Below are 20,923 nucleotides of genomic sequence, written 5' to 3' on the forward strand. Positions count from 1 at the left end.
GTGCATTGTTGTGATGAAGTTGCCAATCACCAGTTACCCATAGTTGTGGTCTTCTGAATCATCCAAATAGTTTCCGTGGAGGAATGTTCAGGCTTAACGCAAAATTTGATGCAGAGTCATTGCTTTGTTCACTCAGTCATTTTGAATGCAATGGCTACACAGTACACATGCTGACTCAATGGTGTCTACTGTCCCCACTGACTAGTATGGTGAAGTTGTCACTGTTCACACACATGCATTCCAGTCCACTCTTCTTGGCTGCCAGGTTACAAGGATATCATGCAAACCGATCTTGTTACATTAACAATGGTTTGACTTTTTCTGGACAGACCTCGTATAATATTCTTCTTTGTCTCTTAAAGCCTTTTTCAATATAGCGCCAATTTTATCTGATATGATTATAGCCACTCATATCTTCAAGTTACTGTTTGTATGAGATATCCTTTTTTACCCTTTTACGTTCAAACTATTGTGTTTTTGTACTTAAGGTAAGTCTCTTGTAGACAGCATATACTTGGATTTGGTATATTTTTTTAAGATTTTATTTATTTATTTATATATTTTTTAGAGAGGGAAGGGAGGGAGATAGAGATAGAGAGAGAGAGAGAAACATCAATGTGCAGTTGCTGGGGGTTATGGCCTGCAACCCAGGAATGTACCCTGGCTGAGAATCGAACCTGGGACACTTTGGTTCCCAGCCCGTGCTCAATCCACTGAGCTATGCCAGCCAGGGCTGGATTGAGTATTTTTTTAAAGTCCATTCTGCCAACCTCTGTCTTTTTATTTAAAGAAATCACTGAGAAAGACATTCTGACTTATGCCATTTTGCTGTTTGTTTTCCATATGCCTATAGTTTTTTGCCCCTTATTTACTCCATACTGCTTTCTGTTGTGTTTAATGTTTTTGTAGTGAAATGTTTTGCCTTCTGATTCCCATTCTGATTTCCCATTCTGATTTCCCATTGTGTATATTCTATGGCTGTTTTCTTTGTGATTACCATGGGGATTACATTACATATAATTCCCTAAAGTTATAACACTTCATTTTGAATTTATACAAGCTTAACTTTAATGGCATGTAAAAAGTCTGCTCCTGTACATCTTCATCACCTCCTTTCTAACATTGACATTATAAAGTACATTTTCATACATTGTTTCCCCAATAATAAAGATTAATGCACTTTTAACTCATCTAGACAATTAAAAGTGGATTGTAGTACAATGAAAGTAGTTTTTATAATTGCCCGTGTATTTATCTTTACTAGAGATCTTTATTTCTTCATCTGGCTTTGAGTTACTGTCTAGCATCCTTTCATTTCATTTCAACTTAAAGGACTCCCTTTAGCATTTCTTGCAGGACAGATATAGTGGCAACAAACTCTCAGCTTTTGCTTATTTGCATATATTTTAATTTCTCCCTCATTATTGAAGGACAGCTTTGCCAGTTATGGAATTCTTGGTTGAATGTTTTTTCTTTCAGCACTTTGAATATTCCTACCCATTGCCTTCTGACCTCCAGGGTTTCTTGTGTCAAATCAGCTAGAACACTTATTGAGGATGCCTTTATGGGACACATTGCCTCTCTCTTTTTGTTTTCAAGATTGTCTCTTTGTTTTTCAACAGTTTCATTGTAACATGTCTTGTGCATCTTGTAGGGGTTTTCCTGTTGGAATTTGGCGAGCTTCTTGACTTCTAGATTCATGTCTTTTATCAAATTTGGGAGGTTTATAGGCATTATTTTTTTCAAATGTAGTTATATCTGTGACTTTCTCTCTCCTCCTGAGATTCAAATGTTACTTCTTTAGAAAGGACTTCTCTCTTTACTCCCTTTAAAGTGGTCTTTATATTAGCTTGACAGGGTTCCTGTGACAAATACCACAGAATGGGTGGTTTAAACAACAGATATTTATTTATTCACAGTTTAGAGGCTAGGAGTACAAGATCAAGGTGTTGGCAGGGTTGGTTTCTTTCTGAAACCTGTCTGCTGGGCCTGCAAATAGCTGCCTTCTCTCTGTGTCCTCACATGTATGTATACTCTTCCACTTGGTAGTGTTACAGAGGTGCCTTAGACTCTCTTCACTATTTTTCAATACTTTTTCTTCTCTTCATCAGACTCTTTAATTTCACTTGTCTTATCTTCACATTCGTTGATTGTGTCTTCTGCTTGCTTACCTCTGCTTTTGAGCTTCTCTAGTGATTTTTTTTTTAATTTCAGTAATTATGTTTTTCACCTCCAGAATTTCTTTTTGATTCTTTTAAATATTTTCTACCTCTTTATTGATATTCTTATTTTGTTCAATCATTTTTCTGTCTTTGTTAGCTCTTTGAGCATTCTGAGACAGTTTAAATCTCTATCTAGTATATCTGCTACCTGGGCTTCCTCACTGATGGTTTATTTTTTTTTCTTTCTTTTAATAGGACATACATCACATATGGCCTTTCTGTGACTGTGATGAACCAAGACAAAAACAGAATTACTCTATAATCATGTCTGAACACAGATGAAAACAGGAACATTGTCTAAGCCACAAAATACCAAATGACTCCTCCCCCAGATAATATGAGTGACAGCTGCTCTAACTTTACTGCATTCTTCTCATCTTCTAGATAATATAGAATTACTCCCACTTCGTGAAAGCTCTCAATCCAAACGAAATCCCCCTTATTGGCACCTTCCCCTATATCACATAACATAAGCCCCAATTCTCTAAGTGTTTTCTAACACCTTTTTACTGAAACATTGCCCTATTCCCCATGTTGTCCATCTTCCCGAACTGCATTTGGTAATTAAAATCAGCTTTGTTCAACCACAGGTACATTCCTCATGGTCTTTGGCTGAAGTGCATTGGCACATGCCAAACATGTTCCCACCTTAAGGCCTTTGGTATGCCGTCTGCTTTGTCCACACCTTGCTTCCCCTAGAATCTGCGTGGCTCATATTATGTGGGTCTGCTCAAATGTTACTTCTTTAGAAAGGACTTCTCTCTTTACTCCCTTTAAAGTGGTCTTTATATTAGCTTGACAGGGTTCCTGTGACAAATACCACAGAATGGGTGGTTTAAACAACAGATATTTATTTATTCACAGTTTAGAGGCTAGGAGTACAAGATCAAGGTGTTGGCAGGGTTGGTTTCTTTCTGAAACCTGTCTGCTGGGCTTGCAAATAGCTGCCTTCTCTCTGTGTCCTCACATGGTTGTCCTCCTGTGTGTGTTGTCTGTGCCCTAATCTCTTCTTTTAATAAGGACACCATTTATATTGGATTGGGGCCCACCATAACTACTTCATTTTAACTTATTTACCTTTTTAAAGGCTCTATCTCCAAATAAGTTTCATTCTAAGGTACTGGGATTAGGGCCTCAATGTATGAATTTGGGGGCACACAATTTAGCCCATAAAAGTTGTTATCCCCATCTCTCTCTTACCTATCACATTTTTCCTTTTCAAAGCACTTACTGTGACCTGATGTTTTATTAGTCACTTATTTGTTTACCATCTTTTTTTCCTCAAGGCAAAGACAGAATTGCTCAGCAAATATTCCATGTGCTGCCTTCCATTTCCAGTTAGGTGGGGATATGTGATTAATTTTAGTGAATGTCCTGCAATGAGAAGTAATGTAGATCTCTCTCAGGCCAAATCATTTCCTTGCCAGTGCATGACTCACTATCCTCCTTTCTCTTGCCATAGCAGCTAATGGTGTCACAGATGGCGCAGGCTTCATAATTCATCGCGTTTGATGGCACTGTGTAGAATGGAGCTTTCCATCAACCCACTTTGGACATTTGCATGAACAAACAGAAATCATGTTAAGCCACTGAACTATGAGAATTCTTTTGTTACACCATATAACCTAATGTATTCTGATTAATACATCTTCACTATAATATAAACTCCAAGAAGGCGGGGACTTAGCCTGGATCCTTAGTGTCTCATGGAAGTAAGTAAGCAATAATTATTTATGGAATAAGTCAATGGGCCAGGCACAAGAAGGTGAAGTTGCTGTGCCCAAATTAATACAAGGTAGATCAAGAGATGAAACTGATCCCAGAGCCTGGGACTGAAACCTTGATCCCAGAGCCTGGGACTGAAACCTCGGCCACATTCCCTTTATCCTGACCACTGTCTTATTCCAAATCCAGACTATGCCAAGAATTTGACATGAATACTCTCTTGAAAACTTTGTAACAATCATAGTTTGTGATGAGAGTGGAACTGAGGCTTAGCAAGTTTCAGCAACTTGCTTGAGGCCATGTAACTCATACAGTGCCTACCAAAATCCCATCAGTGTATGCTGTGGCAGACATGGATGGTTACAGCAACTAAGCATCCCCTACTACATCTCATGCATACAAAGTTCTGATTTTGTTTGGGTCTTCAATGACTTCTGTGGTAACAGAAGAGTGTCCTTCCTCAATCTTAGAGAACAAATTCTGATTGGCTTAAGCCAAGCATGGACATTTTATTTCCTTTTAGGGATTGCTTTGGATCTGCACATGTGACCTAATCCGGGCAATGGAACTTGAGGAGAGATCTGATGGGAGGGTTTGGAAATGGTTTTAACTTTATGATAATGAAAGAATGTTCCTTTTATTAGACATTAGTTGTGGTAATCATTACTGATTGCCATTTGCCAAATGTTCCAAGGACATGTAGAATTGCCGATGTTGGTCTGTTAAATTGGTGATCCAGTGTAACTATTTCTGGCCAATGGTTTGTGAGCAAGAGACATATGTCATGTAAGGCCAGACCATTTAACTGTAGATATAATATACCATAGAGCTCTCTTTCTTTCTTCTCTAGCACGAAGTTGGAAATGTTAGAGATGGCAGTCTTTCCATCATCCTGGATCCCTGATGATTATAATGCCAACTCACAGTGGACATGGAGTATGAGTGAGAAATAATCTTGGATTTTGTTAGTCATTGAGATTTGGAGGAAATTTATTACTGTATAGTAGTAAATAACCTATCTGGAGTAATACAGAAATTAGTTATGAGTGATGCTGTTGTAATTAAAAATAAAAACACATGGCATTGGCTTAGACACAGAGCAAAGGGATCAGGAAACCTTATTTGAAACCAGAAGGATGGAAACTGTTGCCTAAGATATCTTGGAAGATAGATAATGTATTTAATGAATGTGCAGCTTTAGGGTAAGCAATTGGAATATAAGACATTAGGGGTGAAAGTTGGCCAAAGTTGGCTAAAAACTGGGAATGCCTTTGAGAAACAGACCCATTAGAACTCAGCTTTTGACAAGGATAAAATCAAGGACATATCACTAACTAAATCATAACCATTGTTAAAATCTCTGAATGAATTAAGATACTCCCAGAAAATCCTTAAGATATTCCCAGGTAGACAAAATGGCTCAGTGAATGAGAGAGGAAGACTATGGCTCTCTGTAGATGCCCGATAGACTTTAAGCTGCATGCATTGACAGAGAGAAGGAGAAAGATAGTGATAGATAGTGACAGATAGTGAGGGAGAAAGAGAGCAGGAATGGGGAGGGAGGAGGGTGGGAGCATCTTGAACAGAATGTGGATGTGGTTTTTTTGGCACATGAAACTGACTAAGAATATTTGAGTCTCAAATTTTGAGAGACAACAAGCAGGCTGAGAAAAATGTCCATTTGCCAAGGAGGGCACATCCTCCAGTGCCACCTCAGATGTAATCAATGAGGATAATGGAAAAGGAGGTGTCTCCCTGGACATTGAAGACATGACCACAGAGAAGAAAGGTTTGGGGAACTCCTTCTCCCAGTAGCTGATTTGTTGCTAATGAAAGAATTCTCCCCATCTACAAGATAGGAGGCCTTGCAGGTTCTTCTCACTGGATTTGAGAAATGGTACAGACCAGTGATTTTTGTGTGTCTCCCTTTCTTACCCTTCTTGATGAGCATGAAGCCATTTTGTCCCATTTCACGTGGGTATGTGGAGGATAAGTAATTTGTTTTTTTAGTTCACTTGTCCTGACTTAGGTTCACTCACTTTTGTTTCCTGCCTAGTTCTTGTGGACCTTTGACTTTTTGACCCTACAACCTACAATAAGCTATTTGATGACATAAACTGAATTGTGCTCCTGGAAGTACAGTGGACCAGGGTCCATTTCACTGCCCAGGGCTAATGCCTGAGTTCCAAAGGTGACTTCACAGCGTCCTTCTATAGCCTTGGCTACCATGCTGACTACCCTGTTGCTGCTTAGTCTTTCTGTCCCCACTTTGTGAACCCAAACATTAATCAGCTGCACCTACAAGACTCTATACTGGCAGGTTCTACTCTCAGGCATTGGTGTTGTCCTGCAGTGTGACCATCCCAAGGCACTCTGGTGCTTTTCTTCCACTCTAGGGGAGGATGCTGGTCTCAATGCCTACCATAAAGAAACCGCCTGGGGCCAGCCTCCACCTGACCAATCCTCAGCCCTCCCAGCCAGACCTCTATCACTGCCAAGACAATACAGGTGCCCTTGTGGTAGACTACGAGCTGCATTTCTAGGATGTCATCACCCTGCATATTACACACAAAAGTCTGGGCCAAATGCTCCTGCAGAATAAGACCCTGAAGCTGGATCTTTACCCACTGGGAGCCCTGTAACCATTGTGGGGAGCCAGGTGAGCACAAATACCTGGGACACTGCTACACTGAGGAACCCCTGGAAAAACCCATGCCCTGTTGGCTCTATCTGAGGACAAAAAAGGAGCAATACAGCTGTGTGTATCCTGAGCTGCAGATGGAAACCTGCCTTATACCCTATCGCCACTTAAAGGAAACTAACCAGTCCTACATCCTCTTTGACATTTATCAGTTGGGCAAGTTGACTAATAACATGTGGCTCACCTACCCCTTGGCCTCCATCTATAGGAGACTGGACTAGGACATTAGCCCGGGCTTTGACCCTCACCCAGGCTGTTCCCTGTGCCCACTGGGACTGGGGTTTACCTTCCAATGGAAAAGCAGTTTCTGAATCCCAGAATAGCCTTCATGGTCAGTAGGTACAGGATGGGGTCTCTTCCCTGGTTTGTTCAGATGTTCATTCAGCAAGAATTCTCTGGTTTCCCTTCTGAGCCAGGTGTTGGGTGGGTCATGTTGTTACCACAGCGGTCACCAGCAAAGACCTAATCCCTGCCCTCACAGGCTGCTGTGATTCAGGGGGAGACCAAATGTAAAACCTAGAGACTAAGACATTCTGACCCACGCACATGCCAACACAGACACTACTATGTTTTCTGTCTCCTAACTGATACTATTTGTCTACCCACCATTGCACCAATGCCACAATACGAGTGCCCTTGTGGTGTATTATAAAGGTATAATTATTATACCTTCATAATAAGTCATGATATCTGGTAGTATAGATTTTCCAACTCTGGTTTTCAAGATTGTATTGGTTACTCTTTACCCTTTGTATGCAAATTTTGACATCAGCTTCCATTACTAAGGCTTTCTTTAATTTCTAATAATGTGCAGTTATTAATGGAGAGATTTTTACCTATATTTAATTATATTTATCCCTAGGTATTTGATTTTTATTCTGTCATAAACTGTGTCTTTTAAATTTCATCTTCTAGCCCTGGCTGTTGTAGTTCACTGGATTGAGCTCGAGCTGCGAACCAAAGGGTCACGTTTGACTCCAGTCAGGGCACATGCCTGGGTTGCAGGCCAGGTCCCTGGGAAGTGGCCCATGAGAAGACCACCACACATTGATATTTCTCTTCCTTTCTTTGTCCCTCCCTTTCCCTCTCTCTGAAAGCAAATAAATAAAATCTTTTAAAAAATTGTCTTCTAATTGTTTGTTGTTGGTATACAGAAATATATTTGGTATTTGTACATATTTTTTAAAAATATATTTTATTGATTATGCTATTACAGCTGTCCCATATTTTTCTCCCCTTTATTCCCCTCTGCTCTGCACTGCCCTCCCACCAGCATTCCCCTACTCTCCTGCCACTTGGGTTGTACATATAAGTTCTTTGGCTTCTCCATTTCCCATACTATTCTTAACCTCCCCCTGTCTATTTTGTACCTGCTATTTATGCTGCTTATTCCCGGTACCTCTTCCCCATTATCCCCCCTCCCTCCCCACTGATAACCCTCCATAAGACCTCCATTTCTGTGATTCTGTTCCTATTCTAGTTGTTTGCTTAGTTTTTTTCTCTAGGTTCAGTTGTTGATTGTTGTGAGTTGGTTGTCATTTTACAGTTCATTATTTTAATCTTCTTTTTCTTAGATAAGTCCCTTTAACATTTCATATAATAAGGGCTTGGTGATAATGAACTCCTTTAACTTGACCTTATTTGGGAAGCACTGTATCTGCCCTTCCATTCTAAATGATAGCTTTTCTGGATAGAGCAATCTTGGATGGAGGTTCTTGCCTTTCATGACTTGGAATACTTCTTTCCAGCCTCTTCTTGCCTGTAAGGTTTCTTTTGAGAAATCAGCTGATAATCTGTGGGAACTCCGATGTAGGTAACTGTCTCTTTTTCTCTTGCTGCTTTTAAGATTCTCTCCTTATCTTTAATCTTGGATAATGTAATTATGATGTGCCTTAATGTGTGCTTCCTTGGGTCCAACTTCTGTGGGACTCTTTGAGCTTCCTGGACTTCCTGGAAGTCTATTTCCTGTGTCAGATTGGGGGAGTTCTCCTTCATTATTTTTTCAAATTAGTTTTTGATTTTTTGCTCTTCCCCTTCTTCTGGCACTCTTATGATTCAGTTGTTGGAACATTTAAAGTTGTCCCAGAGGTCCCTAAGCCTCTCCTCATTTTTCTGAATTCTTGTTTCTTAATTCTGTTCTGGTTGAATGTTTATTTCTTCCTTCTGTTCCAAATCGTTGATTTGAGTCCCAGTTTCCTTCCTGTCACTGTTGGTTCCCTGTACATTTTTCTTTATTTCACTTTGCATCATAGCCTTCACTTTTTCCTCTATTTCATGATGGTAGTCAACCATTTCTGTGAGCACTCTGATTACCAGTGTTTTGAACTCTGCACTGATATGTTATCTATCTCCTTGTTGCTTAGTTCTTTTCCTGGAGATTTGGTCTGTTCTTTCATTTGGGCTACATTTCTTTGTCTTGATGCACCTGTTATGTTGTAAAGGCAGAGCCTTAAGTATTTGCCAGGGAAGGGCAACCCATGTCACTGCATTGTGGCACTGTAAATGGGGTGGGTCAAATGGGGAACAATGCCATTTGCTTGGCTCTTGGCTTTCAGTCACTTCTCCCACTACCACAAGCAAAATGGGCCCTTCTGGTGTTGGTTCCCAGGTGGGTGGGTTCGTGTACATTCTAGGACCTTGTGGGTTTCTCCAATGAACTCTCCTGTGAGGCTGGGCGTTTCTGCCACTGCTGCCTCAACCATCACAGGTGTTTTCAGTAAGAGGTTTTGAGGCTTTATTTCCCCACACTGTAACCCCAAGTTGTATGGTCTGTCTTGCTCCCCAGTGGTTGCTCTTGGTTTTATCCACACACTAATAAACCACCACCTTGCCACGCGTCCTCTCCACTGCAGATGCCCCTCTCTGCCTCTCTTACCAGTCTGGATGAATATTTCTTCTCTAACTCCTTGGTTGTTGGACTTCCATAGCTCGGCAGTTCTGGCAGTTCTGGTGGTTTTTCATTTTTAAATTTGTTGTTGTCCTTATTTTGATTGTGTGAGGAGGCAAAGTGTATCTACCTATGCCTCTGTCTTGGCCAGAAGTCTCAGGTGCACAATTCTAAAATACATCATCTGTACACTGTATTGTGCGTTCACCACTCCAAGCCAAGTCTCTGTCCATCACCATTTATCCTTCCTATATCTTCCTGTACCTCCTTCCATGCCCCATTGCCCCAGCAGTCACCATACTGTTGTCCATGTCCATAATTGTTTTCTCTTTTGTTTTGCTCAATCCCTCCACCCGCCCAGCACCCATGCCCCTCACCCCTGCCGACAGCTGTCAGCCTGCTCCTTATCTATGAGTCTGTTGTTATTTTGCTTGTTATTTCATTTTGTTCATTAGATTCCATATATGGATAAAATTATATGGTATTTGTCTTTCTCTGACTAGCTTATTTTACTTAGCATAATGCTTTCCAGGTCCATCCATGCTGTTGCAAATATAAGATTTTCTTATGTACAGCTGAGTAGTATTCTGTTGTGTAAATTCACCACAGCTTTTTTTGTCTATTGATCTACTGATGGATACTTGGGCTGCTTTCAAATCTTGCCTACTGTGAGTAACACTGCAGTGAACATAGGGTTGCATACATTCTTTGGAATTAGTATTTCAGGTTTCTCTGGATAAATTCACAGAAGTGGAGTCACTGGTCATAAGGCAGTTTCATTTTTAATTTTTTGATGTATCTGTATACTGCTTTCTACCATGGCTGTACCAATCTGCATTCCCAACCACAGTGCAAAAGCATTCCCTTTTCTGCACATCCTCAACAACACTTGTTTGTTGATTTATTAATGATAGCCATTCCTGCAGGTGTGAGTTGATGTAATGGTTATAATTTGCATTTCTCTGATGATTAGTGACACTGAGCATTGTTTCATATGCCTATTGGTCATCTGTATGTCCTCTTTGGAGAAGTGTCTATTCAGGTCCTTGCCCATTTTAAAATTGGATTGTTTGGGTGTTTTTTGGCATTGAGTGTTATACATTCTTTATATAATTTGAATATTAACACCTTATCAGATGTATCAGTGAAATATGTTCTCTCATTCAGTGACTTGTCTTTTCATTTTGTTGATGGTTTCCTTTGCTGTGCAAAAACTTTTGAGTTTGATTTAGCCCAGTGTTTATTTTTCTTTTATTTCCCTTGTCCAAGGAGATAAATCAGAAAAAATATTGCTACAAGAAATGTCAGAGACTTTACTGCCTATATTTTCTTCTATGATTTTTATGGTTTTGAGTCTAACACTCAAGTCTTTAATCCATTTTGTGTTTATTCTTGTGTATGACATAAGAAGGTGGTCTAGTTTCATTTTTTTACACATATCTGTCCAATATTCCTAACACTGTTTGTTTAATAGACTATCTTTACCCCATCGTGTGTTTTTGTCTCCTTTGCCAAATTTTGATTGACCTTAAAGCCTTGAGTTTATTTCTCAGCTGTCTATTCTCTTCCATTGATCCCTGTGTCTGTTCTTATGTCAGTGCCATGCTGTTTTGATTACTATGGCTTTGTAGTATAGTTTGATATCAGGTATCATTATTCCTCCAACTTTATTTTTTTTTTCCTGAAGATCACTGTTGCTATTTGGGGTCTTTTATGGTTCTGTATGAATTTTTGGAATATTTGTTTTAGTTCTGTGAAATAAGCCATTGTGATCTTGGTAGGAATTGCATTGTATCTATGGATTGCTTTAGGTAGTGTGAAAATTTTAATGATGTTAATTCTTCCTATCCATGAACACTGTATATGCTTCCACTTATTTGTGTCTTCTTCCATTTCTTTAGTGTCTTACCATTTTCTGAGCACAGGTCTTTTACATTTTTAGTTAAATTTCTTCCTAGGTATTTTATTCTTTTTGAAGCAGTTGTTAATGAGATTGTTTTCTTAGTTTCCCTTTCTGATAGTTAATTATTAATGTATAAAAATGCAACTGATTTCTGGAAACTAATTTTGTATCCTGGTACTTTACTGAATTCATTTATTCTAGTAGTTTTTGGTGGACTCTTCAAGGTTCTCTAGAGTATCATGTCATCTGCAAATAATGACAGTTTTACTTTTTCCCTTCAAATTTAGGTAGAACTGTATTTCTTCCTGTTGTCTGATTCCTGTGGCTAGATCTTTCATTATTATGTTGAATAAGAGAGGTGAAAGTGGACAACACTGTCTTGTTCCCAATCTTAAGGGAAATGCTTGTAGTTTTTGCCCATTGAATATGATGTTTGCTGCAGGTTTTGTCATATATGGCCTTTATTATGTTGAGGTATGCTCCCTCTACACTCACTTTGTTGAGAGTTTTTATCATAAACAGATGCTGGATTTTACCAAATGCTTTTTCTGCATCTATTGATATGATCATGTGGTTTTTATCCTTCATTTTGTTTATGGGGTATATCACATTTACTGAACTGTGGATATTGTACCAACCTTATATTCTTGGAATAAATCCTACTTGATCATGGTGTGTGAACTTTTAAATATATTGCTGGATTCAGTTTGCTAATATCTTGTTGAGGATTTTAGCATCTATGTTCATCAGGGATATTGGCCTATAATTTTTTTTGTAGTGTGTTTATCTGGTTTTGGAATTAGGTTAATGCTGGCCTCATAAAATGAGCTTAGTACTCTTCCCTCTTACATTTTTTGAATAGTTTGAGGAGTATGGGTGTTGGTGTTTCTTTGAATGTTTGGTAAAATTCACCAGTGAAGTCATTCAGTCCAAGACTTTTGTTTGCTGGGAGGTTCTTTTTTTTGTTGTTGTTGTTTTTATTACTCCTTCAATGTTATTAGTTGTAATATGCCTGTTCAGATTCTCTGATTTTTCCTGATTCAGTTTTGGAAGGTTGTATTTTTTTCTAGAAGTTTATTCATTTCATTCATATTGTCCAGTTTGTTGGCATGTAGTTGTTCATAAAATTTTCTTACAATCCTTACTCATATTTCTTTAGTGCCAGTTATTACTTCTCCTTTTTCATTTATGATTTTATTTATTTGGGTCCTCTCTTATTTACCTTGATGGGTCCTATTAAAGGGTTGTCAGTCTTGTTTATCTCTTCAAAGAACCAGCTCTTGGTTCTCTAGCTCTTTTGTATTATTTTTTAATTTTATTTTTTAGATTTTTATCTTTATTGTATTTTTGCCATTACCATTTAGTTCTCTTATGATCCCCTCCCCACAGGAATCCCCACACTGTTGTCCATTTTCCTGAGTCTTTTTTCGTTTTTGCTCAGTCCCTCCACTCCTTAACCTTCCTCTCACCCAACAACTGTCATTATGTTCTGCATCTATGAGTCTGTCCCCATTTTCCTTGTTACGTAAGTTTGTTCATTAGATTCCACAAATGAGTGAAATCATATGGTATTTGTGTTTCTATGACTGGCTTATTTCACTTAGCATAATGTTCTTCAGGTCCACACATATTGTCACAAAGGGTAAAGTTTTCTTTTTTATGGCCAAGTAGTATTCCATTGTATAAATGCCCCATTGTTTTATTCACTCATCTACTGATGGACACTTGGGCTCCTTCTACATCTTGGTGATTGTAAATAATGCTACAATGAACATAGGGGCACTTATGTTCTTTCAAATTAGAGTTTTGGGCTCTTTTGAATATATTCCCAGAAGTGGGATTGTGGCAGGAAAAGAAAACTCCAAAAGTTTCTTATGCTCTGTAACTGTAACACTTGCAAAATTTCACACAGGACTGTAAAAGCAGACAAGTCGTAACCAAAGCAACCACCAGTTACTCAAGGTCGTACACAGACTCCCATGATAAGCTCCTGTGCTCTGTAGCTTCTGCAAATTCCTCCTGCATTTTCCCTTTGTCTCCCATATAAGGTAGCTGGACCTAACTTCCGCATTCAGCTTCTGTAACCTTGCTTCGCCACGTAGGTAGGGAGCCCGGGACTATTTAAACCCCGGGAGAGTAAGGATCGGTGCTCAGAGGATTTGGATGTTAACCACCCCCTCTGGGTCCCCAGGTAATAAAGTTTGTGCTTCGTTATCTCCCCGCGTGTGGGTGGATTTTCCACAACATTTTGGTGCATTGGCCGGGAAAGTCCTCACGCGAGCAGCAGGTATTTTGCCTCCGGTGAAGGCGACCGAGGGAGTCGGCGGGGGAGCCCTGCTGCAGGGGAGGAGCACGTGCCCTGGTGATTCCAGGCTTCCCGGGGCAGAGACTCCTGCGCTGTGTCCCTGACCGCTCTAACACCCGGGCAGAGAGGAGAGATGAACTATGAACTGTCGGAGGCGCCAATCAGGTATCCGTATGTGCCCTAGGGACCTGACCCGAGAATCTGAGAGGGACTGATCACCCCTCGACTGGAAAATTCAGGGGCTGGGCTTAGACCCAGACCATCGGGCTCCTTCTCGGGGGAGGGACAGCTAACTTCTGTGTGGCTGTCTGTGCGGCTGTGTGTGTGAATGTGTTTGTGACTCCACGAGCCAGCCAGGCTTACGGAGTCTGATTGGGCCCCCCACCTGCGGCGGGTGTGTGAAAGATCCCCTTTTCCCTTTGTTTGTCTGTGTCAGTCGGGAGAATTCATCATGGGTTGGGGGGGGGTTTCTGCCACAGTACTATATTGCATGTATGTGGGTGCGCCGCCATTTTGGGTAAAATGGAGGAAGAGCCACATGAGTGCCCCCCCCCCCAGGGTGGGAGTGCATGGTTGTCGTCATCTTGGAAGATGGGTCACGTGAGAGCCCCTCCATCTTGGAACTGGGCAAGGTGCCAGGCTAAGGGCTCTCTGCAGACTGCATCCGTCTGGTTCTTTGTGTAACTGGTTCTGATAAGAATGGCTCTGAAGGACATGTACTGAGGTTTAAGGAAAACATCTGGTCTGTAGGGTGTTTGCAGGGTCTGAGCTTCAGAAAACTGCAGCGTGCAGTGCCAGGGACTTTCGGCTGTCCTTCCCAGAGTGAGAAAGAAACCAGGATTAAAAGAATAATGATTAAATCTGAATAAGTAAAATTATGTATAAAGAATGTAAAGTTTTAAACCTGGAGTAAAGGAAACCTCAACTATTTGTTTTCTGGTTTTGTGGGAAAAGAGCAGTGTTGTTTCTGATCAAAACCCCTCTGTACTTAAATCTGTTTAACGTTGCCTGTAACCAGTTTGGGAAGATGCCTTTGCCACTCGGGACCCAGGAAGGGTCATTTGGGGCTGATAAGTGCTTCAGCCAAAGGCAAAGCAGCATGTCTCTGCCAAAAGACTGGGCCTGAAGGAGCATGTCTCTGTGTGAGAGAATGCCCCTACCTGTGTACTGTTCTGGAAACTCTGTGTTTTGGGTTTTGCTCTGCATCTGCTCTGAAAAGGAAGTGAAGGATTCCAGGGAAGGTTAAAACTTCACACTCTGTAGAAAAGTAAATAATTTAGATATTTATATATATATAAATGAAGAAGGTCTGTGGGAAACTGTAAAGATAAATGGAAAAGTAAGAGTTTTGGAATTATGTGATGTTAGTTAATAATAAAAGGTATAAGGCATGGAAATACACTCTTAATGGATATCAGAAAATATATGAAAAATAAAAGGGTTGTAAATGTTAGATAAGTCTGTAGCAGTAAAGGTTTTGAGAAGCCTGGTAAATATCAGAAGGGAAAAGATTTTCCTTCATGCTTTGTATTTTTCTCCCTACCTGATCCCTCCAGAATTTGGCATTCTGAAGGAGTAAGTGATAATATAAGGTTTCTTTGCATAAGACCAATAAGACCAGTAGTTAATAGTGGTTTTGTTAACCAAGACTTTGACTGGAACGTCACGTCTGAAGGAGGCATGTATGGGTTCTGGTCGTCACCAGAAAGCCCTGAGGAACTGGGATTGACTTGTGCAGGTAGTGTAAGCCCACAAGGAAAGCCTGGTACTTTGGTTGGTTGTGCAGTTCATGGCAGTCTTTCCAGGGAAGGAACGAAGGTTGCTTTCATGAAAGATGGCCAAACAGGAACCTGTAAGCACAATGAAAAACTCAAGGATCTGAGTGAAACAACTGGTACAGGCGAAGCCAGATGGTGGATGTGTGGCTCTGCTTCTGTGCCCTTAGGGGGCGGACTGAAAAGTCAATCTGAAGGTTCCCTGTGTGAGTTCCAGCAAGGCAGAATCAGAAATCATAAGTAATTCAGGCTGCTCTTGGTGTGTTTATGCAAACGAACAGTCAAAATAAAAAACAGAACTCAAAGTAGTCCCTTTAATAACAGTGAGGGTGATCTTAAGGAGAAAAATTATGGTTCAAGGAAAATCACTGTGCTCAGTATTAAACATCAGAATAGCGCAGCTGTCTTAAAAGTTTGTTTTCATTTGAAGGTTAAAGCTGGTTTTATAATATCATCAAAATGTACAATTTACAGGTATAAAGGACCTGTCAAATTGCCATTGCTGAATGTCATTGCAAAAAGGAACTTGCAACTGAATGCCTTCCCAAAGACAGTCTCACAGGCATGGAGACTGGTTTGGGGACTATTGTGTGAATTAACCTGTGTGTTCTTCTGTTTTCATAGGACGTATGCCTATGACTTCATTGCCTGATTGATTGGTTGCAATATAGGCCTCACTTAAGGAACCCATTTTCATCGTCACCCCCTGGAGCTCAATAGTTTGGCTAAACTAAGTGGTTGGGTTAGTAAGCAGTTTGGGCGATCTGTGGACTTCACTTTAAAACTGATTTTCCCTTTTCTGTCTTAGTGGCTTGAACAGGAAAGGTTTAGATATCTGAAAAGAGGGAAATATCATAATATATTCCCTTCAGCTTGAGTAAAGTATAATGGACCACAAAAGCTTTGGATAGGTGTAGCATGTCTTGTACACCTTCCTCCAGATAAGTCATACCTAAGCCCCTGCCTTTGTCATTTAATGATTATGATTTAATTGTGCCTTCCAACTCTTTCCAAATCTGTCACCCCAGAATATAACCAGGATGCCAACGGTCCAGTAATGCCAGCCTTTGGACACCAAGCCTGCAACTTCCTGGTAATAGCCAACCGGCCAGGATTCTGTAAGGTCCTTCCCTTTACAGGCAGGACTCCCTCCATGCTGCACCCACTTTCAGGGCACCCCAGACCCACGGGTAGGTAAAACAACATCCATTTCTAGCCAGAAGCAGTTACAAGAAGATGAGTCCGTTGTCCTTTAAAAAAATTTAAAGTGGGTATATACCTAAAATGAAAAATTGTTACAAGTTGCAGCCAAGGGGGGGGACCCCAAATGGGCATTTGGGACAGAGTCCAGAATTCAAGGTGTCCAGGAAATTTTAGGATGTCTTCACCCCTTCCCCACAGGTATAAGTTGGAGAAGGGACACACAGAGCAAAATATGCTGGGCTGTTTTGTACAGCACCAGTTTTGCAGTTGACCCATGGCATGGTCATTTAACATGCCTATAGCCTTCAGCTGGTCACTTGGATATGCTAAATGGCTGTGGCCATGCTCTGGGCCAGGGAGATAAAAGACTCCCCTGCCCAGGATGTGACAGGGAGGCAGGTCCCCCGAGTGGGAGCTTGGAGAAAAATTGGCTCCATAACATGGGGCCACACCTGCCCAGGCCCATGATGACAGCCAGACGGGAGTGGGTACTGGCCTGTCTAGGATCTTTAGGCTGTCTACGAAGCAGCCAACAGCTGCCACCCAGTGGTCCCGAACCTGTGCACCCTCTGGAGCCAGCTTCCCCCAACAGCAACGTGGTTTACCTGCCTTAATCTGAAGGATGCCTTCTCCTGCATTCCTGTGGCACCTTCCAGCCAACCCATTTTCTGCACACAGCAGTCAAGACTCAGTTAACCTGAACTAGACTGCCCCAGGGGTTTAGGAACTCCCCAGACCTGTTTGAGAAGCCCTAGCAGGAGACCCCTCGCTAAGGGGGGATGGACCTGACGATTCTGCAGTACACGGACAACCTCCTCCTGGCAGCCCATCCCTAAAACGGTGCCAGGAGGGAACGCACACGCTGCTGAAGTGCCCCCCTACAGCCGTCTGCGCAGTCCTCTGTCATGGCCCTTCACGGTGCTCTATCGGGTTCGCCTTCTCCAGTGGCCTGCAAGCTTCCTTGGGGCTCCGGCAACGTCGCCAGGTGCAGAGCTCAGCAACCAGGCTTGCCGGAAGTACTCACGGTGTGATCAGGGGCGAGGACAGAAAATGGCAAAGTTGCCAACGCCCTCCAGAACCTTGTCTGATTTCTAAGAAAAATGCTTGTTCTCCTGAGGGAAAGCCAGCCTGCACCCTGCGGCTGTGGAACTCGGCCCTACTACCAGGCTTTGAAGGGTCCGGACATTAAGAAAAAGCCTTCCAAATATTAAGAGGTGCCTCAGTAATGTTCCTGCCCTTGGACTGTCAAAGCCGGGGCAGCCTTTTAATCTGTACACCCACAAGAAAGACAAGGTAGCCCTTGGGTCCTGACCCAGCCTGTCGGACCATGGCAACACCCAGTGGCTCACCTATCTAAGCAGTTGGACATCTGCTAGCGCCACCGGCTGGCCACCTCATCTGAGGGCAGTCGCTGCTGCCATACCCCTCTTGCAAGGGGCACAAGTGGCTGTCGAACCCCAGACTAACTCAATACCAGGGCATCCTCCAAGGAAACCCAAGGGTGCATATTAAGACCATGAAACAAGTCAATCCAGCCACCTACTTACCGGCAGAACTTAAAGAGCTGGACCATGACTGTCTTAGAGTAACTAAAGAGGTCCATGCCAGCCAGCCAGACCTCCAGGACCAGCCCCTGGCCCAACCTGATGTTGATGTCACCCACTACATGGATGGAAGCAGCTATATGGTTAAGGGCAGAAAAGTCACCAAGTGTGCAGACCAGAAAACTGGACTGCCCTGGACAAACTTACTGCTGCAGGAGTCACCCCTTGGATCTACTACAGATGGGCTAGGACAACAGCAGATCCCAAAGACCCTAGGACTAGGCCTGTGCCAAAACCCACGCTAAGACAGTGGAAGACGCCAACCAGTAAAAAAGACGCCAAGGAATAGACGGTTGTTCCACAGGACCTGACTTTAATTGGCGCCTTCGCAGGAGCATTAACAATTGGACTAGTGACTGTGGCCCCTGAGGAATGGAATCCCTGCAAAGCGGGTCACCCTAGAAATAGTTTGTCTCTGTTTGATCTCTGTATTTGGATTTATTGTATGCTTTGCTTAACAAATGAGGCCCCTGTCTCAGCCCCAGCCTGCAAATGTAGTACCCCCAGGCATAGGATTATTCTCAGCAGTAAAGTGGTCTCTTATTATCTCCCAGGGTCAGCTTTCAGCTCCTCCGCTGACATGCCATCGGGTTGCATTCAGTCACAGCAATCCCTCTGAACTTGGGGAGGGAAGGTATACTAGACTAGAGTAACATCCAGGACCATGAAGTACCAGACCCAGAGGTGTCAGGCATATAGGACCCTGCATCCTCCGGACCTTAGTCCTACACCTAGGGCTACAGTAACTCATAGGGCAGCTGCCACAGTGCTAGCCCTCCGGTGGTACCAACACCAGTATCAGCAGATGTAACCCTCCCAGGACCTCAGCCTTACAGCCAGGTATTAGTGATGCTAAAAGGGATAAAAACACCTTATAGCATCAAAGGGGGGAATGTGGCAGGAAAAGAAAACTCCAAAAGTTTCTTATGCTCTGTAACTGTAACACTTGCAAAATTTCACACAGGACTGTAAAAGCAGACAAGTCGTAACCAAAGCAACCACCAGTTACTCAAGGTGTACACAGACTCCCATGATAAGCTCCTGTGCTCTGTAGCTTCTGCAAATTCCTCCTGCATTTTCCCTTTGTCTCCCATATAAGGTAGCTGGACCTAACTTCCGCATTCAGCTTCTGTAACCTTGCTTCGCCACGTAGGTAGGGAGCCCGGGACTATTTAAGCCCCAGGAGAGTAAGGATCGGTGCTCAGAGGATTTGGATGTTAACCACCCCCTCTGGGTCCCCAGGTAATAAAGTTTGTGCTTCGTTATCTCCCTGTGTGTGGGTGGATTTTCCACAACAGGATTGCTGGATCAAAAGGCAGATCCATTTTTAATTTTTTGAGGTATCTCCATTCTGCTTTCCACAGTGACTGCACCAATCTGCATTCCCACCCATAGTACAAAAGGGTTCCTCTTTCTCTGACATCCCTGCCAGCACTTGTTGTTTATTGATTTATTGATGATAGACACTCTGATAGGTGTGAAATTATATCTTATTGTGGTTTTAATTTTCATTTCTCTGATGATTAGTGACATTGAGCATCTGTTCATATGTCTATTGACCATCCGTGTGTCCTCTTTGGAGAAATATCTATTCAGGTCCTGTCTCCATTTTAAAATTGGATTTTTTGCTTATTTGGTATTGAGTTTTGTAAGTACTTTATAAATTTTGAATATTAATCCCTTATCAGATGTATAAACAAATATGTTCTCCCATTCTGTGGGCTGTCTTTTAATTCTGTTGATGGTTTCTTTTGCTGTGCAAAAACTTTTGGTTTGATGTAGTCCCATTTGTTTATTTTTTCTGTTGTTTCCCTTGCCTGGGGAGGTATATCAGATTAAAAAATTGCTATGAGAAATATCTGAGATTTTGCTGCCTATGTTCTCTTCTAGGATTTTTATGGTTTTGGGTCTAACATTTAAGTCTTTGATCCATTTGAATTTATTCTTGTGTGTGCTGTAAGAAGGTGGTCTAGTTCCATTTTCTATACACATTTGTCCAATTTTCCCAACACCATTTATTGAATAAACTATCTTTAGTCCATTGTATGTGTTTGCTTCCTCTGTTGAGTGTGAATTGACTATAAAGGTGTGGGTTTATTTCTGGGATCTCTATTCTGTACCATTGGCCTATCTGCCTGTTTTTATGCCACTGCCATGCTGTTTTGATGCCACTGCCATGCTGTTTTGATTACTATGGCCTTATAGTATAGTTTCACATTAGGTATAATGATTCCTCCAACTTTGTTCTTTTTTCTCAGTATTGTTATTGCTATGTGGGGCCTTTTGTGGTGCCATATAAGTTTTTGAAATATTTGTTCTGGTTCTGTGACATATGTCATTGGAATCTTGATAGGAATTGCATTGAATCTATAGATTGCTTTGGGTAGTATGGACATTTTAATGCTGTTAGTTCTTCCTGTTTGTGGACATGGTATGTGCTTCCATTTATCTGTATCTTCTTCAATTTCTTTCTTCAGTGTCTTATAATTTTCCAAGCACAGGTCTTTTATATCCTTGGTTAGATGTATTCCTAAGTATTTTATTCTTTTTTGAAGCAATTGTAAATGAGATTATTTTCCCTTTCTTTTAGTTTGCAAT

General features: G+C 41.5%; 1 protein-coding gene across 1 annotated transcript; it reads left to right on the forward strand.

The window, feature by feature from the left end:
- Window positions 1-5,551: 5,551 nt before the first annotated feature.
- Window positions 5,552-7,266, forward strand: LOC114511264 (protein FAM187B). Its single transcript, XM_028529955.2, is given in 3 exon segments — window positions 5,552-6,350; window positions 6,352-6,561; window positions 6,563-7,266. Coding segments are annotated over 3 exon segments (693 nt in total). The 5' UTR covers window positions 5,552-6,174; the 3' UTR covers window positions 6,870-7,266.
- Window positions 7,267-20,923: the final 13,657 nt, after the last annotated feature.

Source organism: Phyllostomus discolor, chromosome 12 (genome assembly GCF_004126475.2).
Source record: "Phyllostomus discolor isolate MPI-MPIP mPhyDis1 chromosome 12, mPhyDis1.pri.v3, whole genome shotgun sequence".
NCBI lineage: Eukaryota > Metazoa > Chordata > Mammalia > Chiroptera > Phyllostomidae > Phyllostomus > Phyllostomus discolor.